The sequence below is a fragment of the Nicotiana tabacum genome, chromosome 3, assembly GCF_000715075.1.
Source record: "Nicotiana tabacum cultivar K326 chromosome 3, ASM71507v2, whole genome shotgun sequence".
Classification (NCBI taxonomy): domain Eukaryota; kingdom Viridiplantae; phylum Streptophyta; class Magnoliopsida; order Solanales; family Solanaceae; genus Nicotiana; species Nicotiana tabacum.
Genome location: NC_134082.1, coordinates 12,869,435 through 12,887,816, shown reverse-complemented (window position 1 = coordinate 12,887,816; position 18,382 = coordinate 12,869,435). Strand labels below are relative to the sequence as shown.

At 38.6% G+C, this 18,382-nt stretch overlaps 1 protein-coding gene across 1 annotated transcript in view; it reads left to right on the top strand.

The window, feature by feature from the left end:
* Positions 1-18,382, top strand: part of LOC107804228 (DExH-box ATP-dependent RNA helicase DExH11) — a 34,473-nt gene that overhangs the window by 3,477 nt on the left and 12,614 nt on the right. Inside the window, exons 2-10 of the mRNA XM_075249224.1 lie at positions 7,744-8,001; positions 8,314-8,574; positions 8,677-8,745; positions 8,931-9,006; positions 10,605-10,816; positions 10,965-11,072; positions 11,390-11,491; positions 11,688-11,888; positions 11,990-12,100. Of these exons, the coding sequence (XP_075105325.1) occupies positions 7,744-8,001; positions 8,314-8,574; positions 8,677-8,745; positions 8,931-9,006; positions 10,605-10,816; positions 10,965-11,072; positions 11,390-11,491; positions 11,688-11,888; positions 11,990-12,100 (1,398 nt within the window). The remainder of the gene's footprint in view (positions 1-7,743; positions 8,002-8,313; positions 8,575-8,676; positions 8,746-8,930; positions 9,007-10,604; positions 10,817-10,964; positions 11,073-11,389; positions 11,492-11,687; positions 11,889-11,989; positions 12,101-18,382) is intronic.

The following is an 18,382-nucleotide window of genomic DNA, read 5'->3' as shown; positions in this document are numbered from 1 at the left end:
GAGAAGCGATGCAGAGAAGCGAAGCAAAAAAACGATTGCTTCATTTAAATGGGTCAATTTTTTTTTTTAAAAAAGATTGGGTCTTTTTTTTATTATTCAAAACATAGACCCCAACCCAAAGCGAAGACATTTCTTCTTCTTCTTCCATCGACTGCTGCTAGGGTTCGCTGATCCAGCCTCTAGGTAATTTTCTTCTTCTTTCTTCTTCTTCTCATTTTTTTCTCTCTTCTTTCTTCTTCTTCGCGTCGAGGCATCGACTACTGCTCACTGCTAGGGCAGGCAATGTATTTTTTCTTCTTTTTTTCCTTTTATTCTTCTTATTTAGCCTTTATTTATTAATTTTTATGTGTATTTCAGTTTATAAACTTAATTATTATATTTTGAAATGTTGCCGCTTTGCTGATTTCAGTATATTAAACTTAATTATTATATTTTTTTAAGGTTTTTTTCCCCTTTCTTTGAAATGTTACTGATTTTAGTTATTAAATTTAATTTAATTAAGGTGTTGCTGATTTCAGTATATATATATGTATGTATGTTTTTATTTTATTTCATTATGTTTGTTTTTCTTATATCTTAATAGGGATTAAAAATGTTTCAAAGTTCGAAAGAGAAAGACCTGGCTTAGCGATATGGCGATAAAGTTAATGAGAAGAATAGTGCAAATTTATATGCAAGTTTTTTACAAGATTACAACGGTTGGAATTTATCGCTTTAAATTCCATCTTATTAGTGGCAATAGAAACGTCACAAGTTGTCCGAAATGCCCGCCGTAGGTGAGGGAGGAAATAAAGAATTTTGTTGAAAAGAAAGAGCTAAAACATCAAATGTCATCAACCATTTGTGACGAATCTTGATGATGATGATATGGAAGAAGGTGAAGCTGCTAATTTGTGACTTCCAACAAAACGGGGAAGAGATGCAATCCCTTCAAGCCATGAATCGACGGGTACGAGTAAGAGTAAAGGTCCTATAGATTGTTATTTCCCAAAGAAGCCAGAAGCAAAGAGTTTTGGAAAAAATTTGCAAAAAATTGCCAAGGATATTTTAAGGGATCATGCAGTTAAAGCTTTTGCACGATGCGTCTATGATGCTGGCTCCCCTTCAATTGTGTCAACTATACTGATACTTTTGAAGGCTTTATTGAGGTCGCTGGTCAATATGGACCTAGAATGAAGTCCTCCACTTATCGTGAAATCAGAGGTTCTTATCTAAATAAGGAAGTAGAGGAGACCAATAAAATTGTGGAGGAACATAAAGTTGTGTGGAACAAGTATAGATGCTCCATTATGATGGATAAGTAGACGACAAGAACTGGGAATTGATTATTGATGTGTTGGTAAATTCTCCCAAAGGAAGTTTGTTTCTTGAGTTGATTGATGCTAGCGACGCTTCCACTGACCACATCAAAACGTTCACCTTGTTTCAGAACACCATTGAAAAGATTGGCCCAAGCAATATTGTTCAGGTGGTAACTGATAATGGGAGTGAAAATGCTAAAGCGGGTGGTATGGTGCAAAGAGCGTACCCGAATATCTATTGGACTCCATGTGCGGCTCATTGTATCAACTTAATATTCAGGGACATTTTCAAGGAAAAACCCTTCTCTACAGTTTTTGGCCAGGGCGTTAGGGTACATTCTTATATTGCTCAGCGGCCCTTGTTATTGAATATGATGAAAAGATTCACCAGACAAAAAAATTTGGTGAAACCGGGCAAGACAAAGTTCGCCATTGCTTTCTTGACTTTGCATAGTATCCACTTGCAAAAAGCCAATTTGAGAAAGTTGTTCAATTCAGAGAAATGGAACAAAAGTAAATTTGCAAAGGAAGCTGGGGAAAGAAGCTATATGCATTATTCTTTCTTATTCTTTTTGGAATAATGTCCTTCATGCTCTTAAAATTGGTGGCCCATTGATTAGAGTACTCCGTTTGGTGGATGGGAAGCAAAGACCACCAATGGACTACCTCTATGAAGCTATATATAGGCTAAGGAGGCTATTCAAGCAACATTCAATGATGAGCAGAAATATGCAAAGGTCTTTCCGATCATTGATTCAAGATGGACAGAACAATTTCATCGACCTTTGCATGCAACTGGACTTATTCTGAACCCGTCACTCTTTTATTATCAGTATGAGAATAATTCACTGGCTAAAAAAGTGTGGAATGGGTTCCTTGAGTGTGTTATTAAGTTGGCCCAAGATGATGAGCCGGAAGAAAATATAGTAGATGAACTTGCTATTTACAAGGCAGCCGAAGGATTTTTTAAGCTGCGACTGGCTTTTAAACAAAGAAAGACGAAGGCGTCAGGTGACCAAGTGATTCTATATTTTATAGCTCTAACTTTTAATGTATTTTTTATACTTATTAACTCTTGAATAATTTTTTTCCACTTCTATAGTTGAGTGGTAGGACCAATTTGGTGCAGAGACTCCGATTTGCAGACTTTCGCCATCAAAGTTCTAAGTTTAACTTGTAGCTTATCCGGATGTGAAAGGAACTGGAGCGTTTTTGAACACATGAGAACTAAAAAGAACGATTTCGTGTATTAAGATAAAGTAAATTATATCTCAATTGCCCTAACTCCTACTAATTAGTGACACATCTTGTTTGCAGATTCATACAAAGAAAAGGAATCGACTAACCTTGAAGCGCCTCCATAATCTAGTATTCATAAAATACAATAGAGCATTGAGGCATCGCTACAACCACCGCCATCTAATTGATCCAATTCTTTTGGACAATATTGATGAGGCTAATGAGTGGCTAATCGGAATTCCCGAAAATTGTGAAGATGAAGAAGTATTTGATGGTGACTCTAATTTCACTTGGGCTGACGTTGTGGAGGCTAGTGGAGTTGGGGAGAACCCTTATGGTTTAAGGAGGAATACTTCAAGTTCAAGCTCGAATAGGAAGGGAAAAAGTGTGGGTACTACAAGTCGATCCCTAATTGATGAAGATGAAAGTGATCATGAAGAGGAAGAGGAGGAGGAGGAGGAGTTCAAGATTTTGACAATCTTGAAGAACCAGAAGAGTAGAAGAATAAGATGTTGATTCTAGTAATTTAGTGGTTTTGATTTTGCTTATCCTATGCTTTATGGAGGATTTTGTGGTAAGTTTTTAAATTGAATTTTTTGATTATTTGTATTATCTCTTTGCAAGGTTTACTTTATGTTTTTTAAGAACTGCGCTTCACTTCAATGAAGCGTGCGCTTCGCTTTTGAAGTGAGGCGAGCCCCTGTCGGTTTTTTGCGCTTCTTGCTCTAAAAAACAAGGGGAGTTCCTATGGAGGGGGAGGTGTAGATAGGGGGAAAATATGAAGGGTAAAGGAGAATGCTCAACCATTAACTATCATCGAAAGGGGGTAGAGAATGACTAATTGGATGAGGGAATAGATTTCTAAAGTTTGAGGAATTGTTGGGTGTTCGTTTGAGTAGAAGGAGGACAAAGTCATTGATCTTTTAGTTGACATGAATTAGAGTCAAGAAAAGTAAGCAATGTTGGGAAAGGGGATATAAGCGTAAAGGAAAAGAGTTAGGCGGAATCTCATGAAAGAAGAGATAACACTATGGTGCATGGGAGGAGGTGTAAGGGGAAAGAGTGGTAGGATGGAGAGCCGAATGGGCCGACGAGGAGGGGCTGACGGAGAAGTTTTGGGAGTTGTCCACCTCTACAGTGGAATAAGATATTCTGTAGGTGTTTGGGGGAGAGGGGGAACTTCAATACTATTAGGTTCTCAGAGGGAATGATGTGGTGTAAAACAATGTCAAAGGCAATTGAGGAGCTCTTAGAGTTCATCGATAATCATTTTTATTGATTTTCTTTTGATAGAGCTAGTTTCTCATTGTCTAGGGTAGAGGACCGAACATTAAAATCAAGACTGGACAGATTCTTAGTGTTGACCTCTTGGATGGAATTGGTTACGACTGTGCTAAAGATTCTCTTGCTGAAGGTAATTTCGACCAAGCCGCCTATCAGATTTGAGAACACGTGGCTAGAAAAACGGACTTTGGAGATAGAGTGGGAGGCTGGGGAATGGATATGTAGTCATGGGCAAACCATCATTCCCGGTCGCAGAAATTCAAAATTATTGAAAGGGGACATAAAGGTGTGGAATATGGAGGTTTTTGGGAGGGTAGAGATGAAGATGCAAAAGCTTATGAATGAATTAGAGAAGTTGAGAGGGCAAAAGGGGCGAGGAGATTGGAGGAGAGTGAAAAAGTGAAGGAGGATGTGAAGAAAGACAACTACATCAGCAATAGCTCAAGATATAAGTTGGAAATTGTAAACGAAAGATAAAGAAGAAGACTTGGGGAATAATTGGCTCGATTATTTCCTCAAGCATGCCGGGGTCTTAATATTGTTTACAAGTGATCCTAAAAAATGAAATGAAAGTAATCCGATAAAGGAAAGGGGAAGTAAATCCTATTTCTAATTAAACAATTATAAGGATTTTACCATATTTACTAGGAATGGACTATTTCTATAACAATTTCTTAATTCTTAATACTCCCCCTCAAGTTGGAGCATACATATTGTATGCTCCTAACTTGCACGAATATATTCAATTTTGGAGCATTGGAGTGACGTTGTAACATTGTTGTGAAGAGCGTGAAGCGAGGAAAAGCGACAACCCCCTTTTCGCTTAAAACGAGAAGCAAAGCGCTCGCTTTTTCGAAGTGAAGTGGAATTTGAAAAAAAAATATTGAAATAAATACTGAAGGGAAGGGCAATAAAAACTAGGAATAAAGGATAAAAATAAGAGGATATAAAAATAAGAGGAAGGGCAATATACCATTCCAATAAAAAATGGGCAGCATTTCAAACGAAAAAACAATGCAAGAAAATGAAGAAGAAGAAGAGGAGAAGAATGAGAAAGAAGAACCGAAGGGAAAAAAAAATTCGCCAGCATTTCGCTGCTATTTGGACGCTGAAACAGTGAAAGAAAAAGAAGAAGGAGGAGGAGGAGGAGGAGGAGGAAGAAGAAGAAATCACATACCTGGAGATGATCTTGAAGTTGAAAAGTGTAGAAAACTTGGAACCCTAGTCGCCTCTTTCTTTCTCTGTTGCTGCTGGAGTGCTGGTCGATATGTTTTAATAAAAGAACAGCTATTTTAATTAGGCAGCCCTTTAAAACAGAGAAGTGCTCGCTTCAGTCGCTTCTCGCTTCGCATCGTCGCTTCTCGCTTCGCATCGTCGCTTCTCGCTTTTTAGCGGGAAGCGACCGCTTTTTCATACCTGCTACGCTTCAGATAGCTGAAGCGGTGAGTTGGTCGCCTCGCTTCGCTTCTCGCTTTAAGCGAGGAAGCAACCGCTTTTCACAACTCTACGTTGTAACAATATTGGCCAACTGATACCGGAGAGAAAAAGAAGAAATTTTGGGGAATGAATGACTAGATTATTCCCTTTAGCATTTCGGAGTTTAAATAGTGATCAGAAACAATTCTAAGAAAGGAAGAATCTTTAGTAATTCCTATTTCTAATTACACAAATATAGGATTATTTTTCCATATTTACTAGCAATGGGCTCTTTCCATATTAACAATTTCCTAATTCTTAGCAGAGACAAAAATTGAGAGCTTTGTGATTGGAAGAGGGGGACTCAAATAAAAGTTCCTCCATAGGGTAACGATAGCAAATAAGAGGAGAAATTTTATGGTCTATGAAAGTGGATGAGGTCCAATATGAGGGAGAGGAGGTAAGGGGTAATACTGAGATTTTATGAACGATTGAATACTGAAGTTGGGAGGGTCAGTGTTCAATCAAATAGGTGAGCATAAGAGGGAGTGATTGGAGAGGGCAATTGCGGAAGACGAGGTGAGGGAGGCGGTAGAGAGATGTTCAGGTGATAAAACCCGGAACCAAATGGATTCACAATTGCTTTCTTCTAATGGTATTGAAACACGGTCAAAGGAGAGATTATGGAGATCATTACTGCATCTCAGGAGACCGGGGAGTTTTGAAAAAAGTCTCAATGCTTCCTTCATAGCTGTCATACTGAAAAAGGAGGGTGCAACGAACATCTTGGGTTGTGAATTACATGTCAAAAATCTGTCCTGGTCGGTAAGAGGTTGTGAATATGTTACTTTAGCATGTAGTGGTCTAGTCTAAAGTGTGTCTAGTCTAAAGTGATAAGGAATAAGTCTGGTCTTCTATAACATGAACAAGTCTATGGTGCAGTTACTAACACACTGTTGAACAACCTAGGGAATTCATCTCTTTGGTCTATGTCTGTCCTCCTGATCCTGTAAAGTGGTTAATGGTTCACTACTTTTATTTTTTCCTTTTTTTAATAAGCAAAGATAAGGTTCACTAGTTTTTCTAAAAAATATTGTTTATTCATGGTTCCTTTTCAGTTGCATTTCCACTTGTAGATTACCTTTGGTCCATAGTTATCCTTTATCTACCTTTCTACAGTTAAAACTGGGGATCTATTTGATAATACCAATAAAAAATTTCTATTTGATATGATACAATTTTTCTGAATTTAAATTTATAGTGCCAGAAGGATTTGATCTTCTTGGTAGATTTTTGTTTTTCTTGGAGGACACATTGACTCTTAATGTTGTTGTAGTCAAGTCAGTCACTTTTGGAGTGTGCTATGCTGAACCTGTTTGAGGGAATGTGCTTGAATCAAATGCTACCTTTTACTTGCGGTGCTATCATTGTGGCTCCGGTTGCTCACTTATGTGGTTTTAATTAATGAATTTCCTTTTCTTGTCTACAAAAATATTGGGGTTTTTATTTTGTTATTGATTTCTGATGCATGCTTGGACGTAACAAGTTTTGTTCATTTATTCCAAAGAAGCACTAGTTAACTCTTGAGGTTTTGGAATCTCAATCTGTCCATGTGCGTGTATCTTCAGCCAGGGATCCAACTTTTTGTTTATTATTGGTTGGTTAGCAAAAACTGTTCTTTCTTGATTTGGATTTTCAAGTCCATATTAATCCGATCAAGCAACAACCCGCCAAATGCTTGATATGTACTCAATAGCAAGAGATATAAGTTTTGCAATAATTTTTTTTTGAGACCGGTTACCCGTCTTGAACCCTTGACCTAGTAGTTTGGAGAGAACTTCCCAACCACTTTGAACAAGGAAGGTCAGTTGTTTGCACTAAATTCTTAGTGATCAAGCTTTTTAAAACATGACCTAGTTTGATTGTCTCTTTCCCTCTAATTTGCTTTTATAATAATATCCTGCAAACTGTTTGGTTAACCTTTCTGGAATCCCCCCTAGTTGAAGCCTGTATATTTTTTCTGGCTCTAATATCTTAATCTAGCTTTTGGGTTTCGACTCTAGGAATCTTTGTAAGTGGAAGATTTGAAGAAGCTCTAGTTTTAGAAAATCCCTAGTTTTTCTTAAAAGGCAAAATATTTGGTATTGAAATAGAATGTACTTGGATAGAGCGGAATAGATACAGAGGATGCAGATAGCCGGCCCATCTTATGTTAGATTGAGGCGTAGTTGATTGGTTGATAGCTCTTTGAATTGCTACCTATAAGGCCAAGGACTTTCAAGCGAGTTTTATATACTAGCAGCATATCCATATTTAATATTTCCAGTTATATGAATAACTTAAATTGTTACCTTTTGTCAACCTCCCTAATAATGACATCTCTACTTGATGTATAATTTGAAATTTTTAACTCCAGTACTCACTCCATATCAGTTCTCATTTCCATTCCTCTTAAAAACAAAATAGTAAAAACTGTTTACGATCAATTTTACTGTCATTTCAGCCGCCTGCATTTCCAAAGGAAACACCTGAAACAATAAAAGAATATATTAGGGAGAAGTATCTATTGCCTCAGCTGGATGCAGATGAGTTTTCTCCCGAAAAAGCCGGAAGGCAGTGGGAGTTTGATTGGTTTGAAAGAGCTAAAATCCTTCCAGATCCATCTTTGCCACGATCTGTTGTTGTTCCAACATGGGAAGTGCCTTTTAGACGTCAGAGGGACAGATTGGATAATGGAAGATGGGAGCCAAACTCAGAGGAGGTATTTAGAATTTGCATTTTCATTTTATCAACTTGTTATTGATTTAGTTGCTAGCTCGGTATAAGACAATCACGAGTAAGTCAAAGCAGCCTCCAAACCCCCCCCCCCCCCCCAAAAAAAAAAAAAAAAAAAAAACCACAACCCTACAAAAAGGAACAAGAAAAAAGTGTTCATGGTTTAACAAGTTCTTTCACTACTTCTGATTTTCCATTTCCTTTCCATACTAAAACTACTGGAGAATTTCAGTGCCTGACAATTTCCTTTTTTTGGTTGCTAATCATGACAATTTTTGGCTAATTTCTGACTTCTCAGAGAGATGTATCTGAACTTACAGTTGGAACTGAGGATTCTGGGGCTTTGCCGCGTATTGTTGGACCACCAAAGGATTTCGTTAGAGGAAGCATAAATAATCGTCCTTTTCGACCTGGTGGCTTGGATGATTCTCCTTCATTGGGCAGAGTTGTTCCTGATGGTGCTACCAACGGTGAATGGGTAAGGGAGGTGCTTAATGGTGGTCCTGCCCAAACCGCTCCTCCAAGCTTTAAGCAAGGGCCTGATCTTGGTGATCTTAAGGTAAGGTGCTTGAGTTTTTTTAACGATTGAAGAGCTCTTGATTAAGTTTCTATTCTCTGTATACATGAAGTTCTGAGGGATCTTATTCTTATGTTAATGGAGACGCATTCCTTCTCATGGAATATATATGAGGATCAGAGTGCTGTCACGAACACAGTGGAGGTGAAACTGGTCAGTATCAGTATGAACTCAAGTTTTCTTATATAAAATACAGACATCTATATTTTGTATTTCCATCCTATCAAGTAAGAACTGTGCACCTAGGTCTGCTCGTCAGGTTTGCTATGGAATGGGTCAAGTAATTTTGTCCTCATCTTCTTGTTTTCTGATAAGCATCTCTGTCTGGCTATCTGCAGAGTGAGTTATCCGTGCAGTTTGATGACTTGTTTAAGAAAGCTTGGCAAGAGGATGTCACAGAGTTTGTTGGAGATGGTCTGTATTATCTAGACAATTCTTTTGATTGTTTTATGTTTCTTGCGTTTGAAGAGTGATTTCATAATCAAATATCTGTAGATCAACCTAACCAATTTAGCTAGTACAGGGTTAGTTTGTTTTCTCTGGTACATATAGCAAACATGTAATATTTTAGGATAGCGTGGCTTATATACCACGCATTCCTCCTTGAAGCTAATTTTTTCCTTTTTTCTCCTTTTGTTGGGAAAGCAGTTTCCATACCAGAAAAGTGAAATGTTTATTTAAGACCATCATATGCTAAGGTTGTGGAGGTGCCCGTAGAAACATGGGAGTGTATACCGTCCAAATTGTGACTGCTTGTTGAAATACGGAGTTGTCTCGTGATGTGTCCGACTTTATTAAATACCTTAGTTGTATGACCACTTCATTTAAAAGTTTAAGCTGTTAGATAGGGTGTTCATTTATTTATTCAGTTAAATCTGCAATACTTCCTTTCATAACGGGCCTTAGTCTTTGTTTTGGTGGCTGTGAGACTTGAATCATATAAAATTTGGATCTTTGCCTACTTTGATATCATATAAAATTGTGTGACCACTTCATCTAAAACTTATGTTGAGGATACTTTTATTTATTTATTTTGGTGTGCAACAGTAACTGCACACCAGAATTATTGAGCTGTTGGAAGTGGTTCATTCAGTCTGATACAAACTTGATAATTAATGTTGATATATAATTAAGTAGATAATAGTGTGCTCTCTCCAACAAACTTAGTTTTTTTAGATGAGATGGTTACACATTTCAACATGGTATTCGGAGCAGGCTGATGTTCTGGGTTCGATACTCACTTCCACTCATTATCAACAAGAATTTACATGTGCTTGGTCCGTGAAAAAGAATTAGGACCGCATGTGAGGGGGCATGTTGATATATATTAAGCAAATAAAAGTGTGCTCTCTCTAACAGGTTAAACCTTTAGATGAGATCTGGTCACACACTTCAACAATTAGTAAGTAGTAACGATGGAAAAGGAGATATTGAAAGGTGGAGTAACATATGCATAGTTTGATACTTTTTCTAAATTTTATTTTACAGAAGAAGTGATGCTTCTAGTTGAAAATAGGAGAAAGAGGAAGATTAGAGCAATGTTATCAAACCATTGTTTATATTTGAATCATGGGCTACTATGAAATAAGTTAATTATTAGAGAAAGAATTACCTTCTCTATGTGTTCTCAGAGAAGACAAAGATCAAAGTGTTAATGAGGACAAGAACAGTTTTTCTTATTCTCTCAATTTGTGTTTCCGTCTCATTTGAGTCATCATCTTGCTTATCTATTTGCAAGAACTCTAGTAAACTTGCATTGGAGTTGCAGCTGCTAGTCTCTGGTGCCCCATCGGATCTGTAACTCTTCATAACTGTGCTGTTATCCGCTGAGTTTCTGCAAAGTATAAATGTTTATTCTGAAAGATTTTTCTTATCGTGAACGGAAAGCAACTATGGACGATTTTCATCATAGTGCTCCATCTTGCTGTATTCTTAGTTTTGGGTTGTAGAGAAATGGAAAACAAGCTAATATTTGTCTCTTTTTCAGAACTAATTTTATTCCTCTCATATAGGTCATGCGTCTGAATTGCAATCTGAAGCAGAAGAATTGACATCTGTCACGCCAGAGCCACTTCAGGTTGAAGCTGAAGTAAAGAAGTCCGAAGTGGCTGATGAGGCTTTAGACACTGAGATATCTGTCTTGGATGAGATTTTGTCTGTTGAAGCACAAGGATCATCATCAAGATTGGATGAGGATAAAGATGGTGCACGTCAAGAGAATGAGGTAATCCTTCGCACATTTCCCCGTTTAACAGAGGAGTTCTCTATGTCTTTTTTTTTTTAATAAGTAAAAGAGGAGTTCTCCATTTCAACCAGTGCATCTAGTATAGTGATCCTTCTGCTCATGCTTTTCCTCAATGTATCTGGTGCAGGGATGGGCTGTTACTGGTGGCAGTAAAATCATTGTAGAACGATTTCATGAGCTAATTCCAGATATGGCTCTGACTTTCCCATTTGAACTCGACCCCTTTCAAAAGGAGGTATAAATTTATGGTCTGTGTAGTGTTCTCAGTTCTTGTATGGAACTTGGCCTAAGCCTGCTTTATTTTGATCTCATGTCCTTTGAAATTGTTGGAAAAGTACATGCTTTTGATCATGGTAGCTATGTTTATTTTAGCCAAATGATTTCCATTGGCAAGAAGGGCTAAGTGCTATTTTTGAACATAATAGGTTGAGTTCTTTTTGTTTTTTTATTAACTTGAAGCTATTTGTTGTTTTTTTCCCTTTTCATTTCAGGCATATATATGCCTATCAAGCTGTCAAAATATTGTGGTCCTTCTCATTGCATTAATTGCAGGCCATCTATCATCTTGAAAAGGGGAACTCTGTCTTTGTTGCTGCTCACACATCTGCTGGGAAGACTGTTGTCGCAGAATATGCATTTGCTTTGGCAGCTAAAGTATGACTTCTCCTGATATCAGGAATTTTATACTGATATCTAAAGTATAAAATTCTTCTACGCTTATGACTAAAATGTCTTGTAGTATTTACTTCTCCTTAGTTATAAGTTCTTTTACAATTTTTTGTGTAAATTCTGTCCAGATTTTCATGTCTTTACTTACTCCCAATTTGTCTTGTTTAATTGTGTGCTGCAGCACTGTACCAGGGCTGTATATACAGCTCCAATCAAAACAATTAGCAATCAAAAATACAGGGATTTTTGTGGGAAATTTGATGTTGGCCTTCTCACGGGTGATATAAGTTTGAGACCTGAGGCATCTTGTCTTATAATGACGACTGAGATATTAAGGTCAATGCTTTACAGAGGGGCTGATATGATTCGTGATATAGAATGGGTAAAAATGTGATTAAATACTTTTGTTCTACTCGTTTGATTTCTACAATCTTTCCAGTACTTGAGATTATTTGGTTGGTTACATTTTTTTTGTGAGTATAGGTTATATTTGATGAAGTGCATTATGTCAATGATGTTGAAAGAGGTGTTGTTTGGGAAGAAGTTATCATTATGCTCCCAAGACATATCAACTTTGTCCTCCTTTCAGCTACGGTAGGTCCTGATATTTTAATCACTTTATTTTGTGCTTTAGGTTCAGTACTCTTAATGAAGGTGTGAGAACTGAGGACACAATAGAAAGATGTGTGAGAATGCATGAGGCAGATATATAATGCCTACATTTGTTCTATACACACTTTACTATGTATAACTTCACATTTGATCAACGTGGGATATTGATATGTACAGTAGTACACCTTCTAACTAATTACACTTATTCAATCTAACATTCTCCCTGCAGCCGGTGCATACTTGTCGAATGTGTCGAGCTTTCTAATGTAACTAATTCGAGGATGGACTTGGTAAATATGTTTGTATGATCTTGTGGCTTTAGAATCTTGTGATGATGTGTCTTGAGAGTATCCTTTCTTTGACCAAGTGCTAGTCAGTTTGTATGTACTTGATCATCTCTTGAAACTCCGGATTTGATGCAATACGAAGTGCAGCTTGATCATCACAAGCAAGTTACATCTGAGTGGTTTCCTTGAGCTTTTTCTTCGGTAGTTGTTTGATCCGTATGAGTTCACAAGTTGCTGCTGCGATTGCTTGATATTCAGCTTTGGCACCGGGTCTTGTAGTTGTAACCTCACTTTGTTTTTTGCTTTTCATGGTACTAAATTGTCCCCCAACTAGAACACAATATCCAACAGTAAACCGTCTATTAGAAGAGAACTCTGCCCAATCGGCATCAATATATGAGAAATAAAGACACGGGAGAAAGATTTATGCGAATGTGTGAGACAAATGTCTTATGCCTGCATCTTTTTATATGCGCACTTTACAAAGTATAATTATACATGCAGTCACTATGGAGCACTTATACGTACGGTACTGCCCTTTCGAACGTTTTACACTCAGCTTATCTAAGAGAAGGTAGCATTTGGCATTTGCTTGATCTGATCTTGATTACTAATTTGTCTAAAAAGCATAATGTTTTCAGAGGGTCAACAGATAACAGTAAACCAGTTCATGTGGATGCATCTCTGGTTATACTTTATGTAAATTACTATTCTAGGGTGTTATGGATTGAGGCCGCCCATATTTACTATGTGAAAAACTTTTTTGGTTATCAAAGTCATGCGATTGTTGCATTTTAAAAGAGTTGATTAGCCATCATTTCTGTGGCATGGAGCAAATCACACTTGTGAGAAGGCACGGGAGAAAATATGATATATATTGATATATTGTGTGTGATGCAATACAAGAGGTGCTATTTATAGCTACTCTATACAAAGGGGATACTACTCCTATTCCAATGTGGGACAATTACATAGCTATCTCTAACACTCCCCCTCAAGCCGGAGCATATAAATCATATGTACCGAGCTTGTTACATATATAATCAATGCGAGGACTAGTGAGGGACTTGATGAAAATATCTGCAAGTTGATCATTCGATCTCACAAACTTCGTAGTAATATCTCCTGAGAGTATCTTTTCTCTGACGAAGTGACAATCAATCTCAATGTGTTTAGTTCTCTCATGAAACACCGGATTTGATGCAATATGAAGTGCAGCTTGATTATCGCACACAAGTTCCATCCGACTGATTTCACCAAATTTCAACTCCTTGAGCAATTGTTTGGTCCAGACTAGTTCACATGTTGCCATAGCCATTGCTCGGTATTCTGCTTCTGCACTAGACCGAGCAACTACATTCTGTTTCTTACTTTTCCAGGACACCAAATTTCCTCCTACTAAAACACAATATCCAGACGTAGAACGTCTACCAGAAGGTGATCCTGCCCCATCAGCATCCGAGTACCCAACGATCTGCTCATGACCTCGATCCTCAAACAGTAATCCTTTACCTGGAGCCGATTTTATATACCAGATAATGCGGACAACTGCATCCCAATGACTATCACAGGGAGAATTCATAAATTGACTTACAACACTCACAGGATAAGAAATGTCGGGCCTAGTCACTGTGAGATAATTTAATTTACCAACCAGCCGCCTATAGCTTGCAGGATCGCTAAGCCGCTCCCCCTGTTCAGGCAGAAGTTTAGAATTCGGATCCATCGGCGTGTCAACAGGTCTGCAACCTGTCATCCCTGTTTCCTCAAGAATGTCTAACACATATTTCCTTTGAGAAATAACAATACCTGAGCTAGATTGAGCAACCTCAATACCTAGAAAGTACTTCAATCTGCCTAGATCCTTAGTTTGAAAGTGCTGGAAGAGATGCTGCTTCAGATTAGTAATACCATCCTGATCATTGCCTGTAATAACAATATCATCAACATAGACTACCAGATAAATACATAGACTTGAAGCAGAGTGGCAATAAAACACAGAGTGATCAGCTTCACTACGAGTCATGCCAAACTCCTGGATAACCGTGCTGAACTTACCAAACCAGGCTCGAGGAGACTGCTTTAGACCATAAAGTGACCGACGCAAGCGACATACAAGGCCACGAGACTCCCCCTGAGCAATAAAACCAGGTGGTTGCTCCATATAAACCTCATCCTCAAGATCACCATGAAGAAAGACATTCTTAATGTCCAACTAATAGAGGGGCCAATAACGAACTGCAGCCATGGATAGAAAAAGGCGAACTGATGCCACTTTAGCCACTGGAGAGAAGGTATCACTGTAATCTAGCCCAAATATTTGAGTGTATCCTTTGGCAACAAGACGTGCCTTAAGTCGATCAATCTGGCCATCGGGACCAACTTTGACTGCATAAACCCAACGACAACCAATAGTAGATTTACCTGAAGGAAGAGGAACAAGCTCCCATGTACCACTTGTATGTAAAGCAGACATCTCGTCACTCATAGCCTGTCGCCATCCTGGATGAGACAATGCTTCACCTGTAGACTTAGGGATGGAAACCGAGGACAATGAAGATATAAACGCATAATGGGGAGATGACAGACGATGATAACTCAAACCAACATAATGAGGATTAGGGTTTAGTGTGGTCCGTATACCTTTTCGAAGTGCAATCGGTGTACTAGGAGCAGGATCCGCAGTAGGAGCCGTGTCAGGTGCAGGACGAGAACCAGATGGGCCTGATGTAGGGCGCAAACGATGATGATAAGTCAAGAGTGGTGTTCCTATGGCTGGGGAACTAGGAGGGATAACACTGGACTCCTCAAAAGTTGGTATGGGTGAAACCTCTGTGGTTGAAGGTGGAGGAGGATTACTAAACTCCTCAAAAGTCGGTATAGGTAAGACCTCAGATATGTCGTGGTGGTCAGCAGAAGTGACATCAGTTGTGAAGAAAGGTTTAGACTCGAAAAATGTGACGTCAGCTGACATAAGGTACCTATGAAGATCAGGTGAATAACAACGATATCCCTTCTGAACACGAGAATAACCAAGGAAGACACACTTGAGAGCACGAAGAGCTAACTTATCTTTCCCCGGGGCTAAATTATGAACAAAACATGTGCTCCCAAAAACCCGAGGTGGAAGAGGGTATAAGACTGACTCGGGAAACAATATTGAATGTGGAATCTGACCCTTGATGAGATGAAGGCATCCTATTAATCAAATAACAAGCTGTGAGAACTGCATCGCCCCAAAAACGTAGCGGAACACGAGACTCAATTAGAAGTGTGTGAGCAGTCTCAATAAGGTGCCTATTCTTTCTTTCTGCAACCCCATTTTGCTGAGGGGTATAAGGACAAGATGTCTGATGAATAATTCCATGAGAAGACATAAACTGCTGAAATTGAGAAGATACATATTCTAAGGCATTATCACTGCGAAAAATGCGGATAGAGACACCAAATTGGTTTTTGATTTAAGCAGAAAAACTCTGGAATATAGAGAATAACTCAGAACGATCTTTCATTAAGAAAAGCCAAGTACATCTTGAGTAATCATCAATAAAGCTAACAAAATAACGAAATCCCAAGGTTGAACTGACTTTACTAGGACCCCATATATCAGAATGAACCAAGGAGAAAACAGACTCTGCATGACTCTTAACACTACGCGTAAAGGAAGCTCGGGTATGTTTCCCAAGCTGACACGACTCACAATCTAATCTAGACAAACTGGATAAATTAGGCACCATCTTTTGAAGTTTGGATAAACTCGGATGTCCTAAACGTCTGTGGATTAGATCTGGAGGATCTGTAACTAGACATGTTGTGGAAGGACTGAGCGAGTTAAGGTAGTAAAGACCTTCTGATTCACGACCTGTACCAATTGTCCGTCCCGTACTGCGGTCCTGCATAATAAAAGAATCATCAATAAAATATATACCGCAATTGAGGGCACGAGTCAAACGACTAACAAATGCAAGACTAAAAGGACAACCAGGAACATAAAGAACGGAGTCTAGGGTGATAGAAGACAATGGGTTGGCTTGTCCAACTCCTTGTGCCTTAGTTTGACATCCATTGGCTAAAGTAACAGTAGGAAGAGACTGTGAATATACAATATTTGACAAAAGTGATTTATTACCAGAGATATGATCAGAAGCGCCTGAGTCCATGACCCATGGTCCAAGAGTACTAGATTGGGAAACACAAGCAAAGAATACCAGCAATAGGAGTATCAGTCTGGGCAACTGAGGCTACTTGTGGAGATATTTGCTTACTTGCTCGATACTGAAGGAGCTCATTATATTCTTCTTTAGATACAGAAAAGCCCTGGTTACCTGTAGTCTCGCTCTGAGCAACATAGGCATTTTTGGGTGGACGACCATTTAAGGAATAACACATTTCGCGAGTGTGTCCAAGTTTGTGACAATAAGAACACTTGGGTCTAGATCTCCCAAAACGACCGCCTCCTCGTCTATTCTCCATAGCTTGAGATGCCCGAACATCCACTGTCTAGGATGCAAGAACAGAGGAATCAAGTATCTGTGATGAAATCACTGGGTGACTTGGTGCTGCAGCAAGGCGAAGTAATCGAGAGAATAATTCATCAACTGTAGGGACAGTCGGACTCGCCAAAATTTGGTCTCGTACTGAATCAAGATCATGAGGAAGTCTAGCGAGTGTAAGAACTAGAAACATTTTCTGTCGCTGCTCTTGTTGTTTTGACACACTAGCAGAAACTGACATCAATGTCTCAAATTCCTCCATGACTGCCTGTACCTGACCCAAGTAAGTAGACATATCTAATTCTTGCTTCTTTAAGTTTGTCATCCGTGATATCACATCATAGAAGCGAGATATATCATTGGTGTATAACGTACGAGCCTTTGCCCAAACCAAATAACATGTCTGGAATGGCCGAAACAAAGGCATCAACTTAGAATCAATAGAACGCCACAAGATGCTACATAATTGAGCATCAATTTTTTTCCCCAAAGCGCTATCGCCTTTTCATCTCCTTCGCTAGACTGTTTAATCAGATGATCTTGCACACCTTGACCTTTACACACAACTCGACAGATGAAGCCCAAGCTAAGTAGTTTGAACTTCCCATTAAAGGTTCCGAGGTAATCATAACATTAGAGTTTCCAGAACTCATGCTTTTAGACTCAAAAACATCAATTCCCAAAGACATCTTGTAAATTATTACCAAATAAGAGAAATAATCAACTGTAATCCACTGAAAATAGAGTAAGGAACACTGAACCAGAATAGGAAACTACTGTAGCAGTTGGAAAGTTACTGTTGCAGCCGAAAAATATTCAAAGTGGTCGGAATGAAATAAAAATAGTAGGGGTAGGATCGGAATTACCAGAAGACCCAACTGTTCTGAAGGAACTTTTTCAAAAAATGGCCGGAAATCCACCTTTTTTTTTGAAATCACTATTCACGCCGGAAAAATAAAAAAGTGGTCGGAATTTGGTGTAACCTGGATGGGTAGGCTCGGAATTGCAAGGGAAACAATCTGTCTTGAAGAGTCGTCGCCAAAAAATGGCCGGAAGGTGGCCCACGCAACGTTGGAACTTCGTCGGAAAATTTTCTTTAGACAGCTACAGTACCGCCGGATATTTTAACTGGGATTTGGTCGCCGGACAGTTACTACTCTTGTGGTAGTGTTGGATTTTGTGCACAACACTGACCGCGAGACAAAGCAGACGCAAAACAACTTTGAAAGTCGCCGGAAAAAAAGGGTTCCGGTGACTGATTTTACTTCCCGGAATCGCTGGAATTTATGCACAGCGATAAATCTCTCACGATAGCTCTGATACCATGTGAGAAGGCACGAGAGAAAATATGATATATATTGATATATTGTGTGTGATGCAATACAAGAGGTGCTATTTATAGCTACTCTATACAAAGGGGATACTACTCCTATTCCAATGTGGGACAATTACATAGCTATCTCTAACACTTTTGACACTCATTA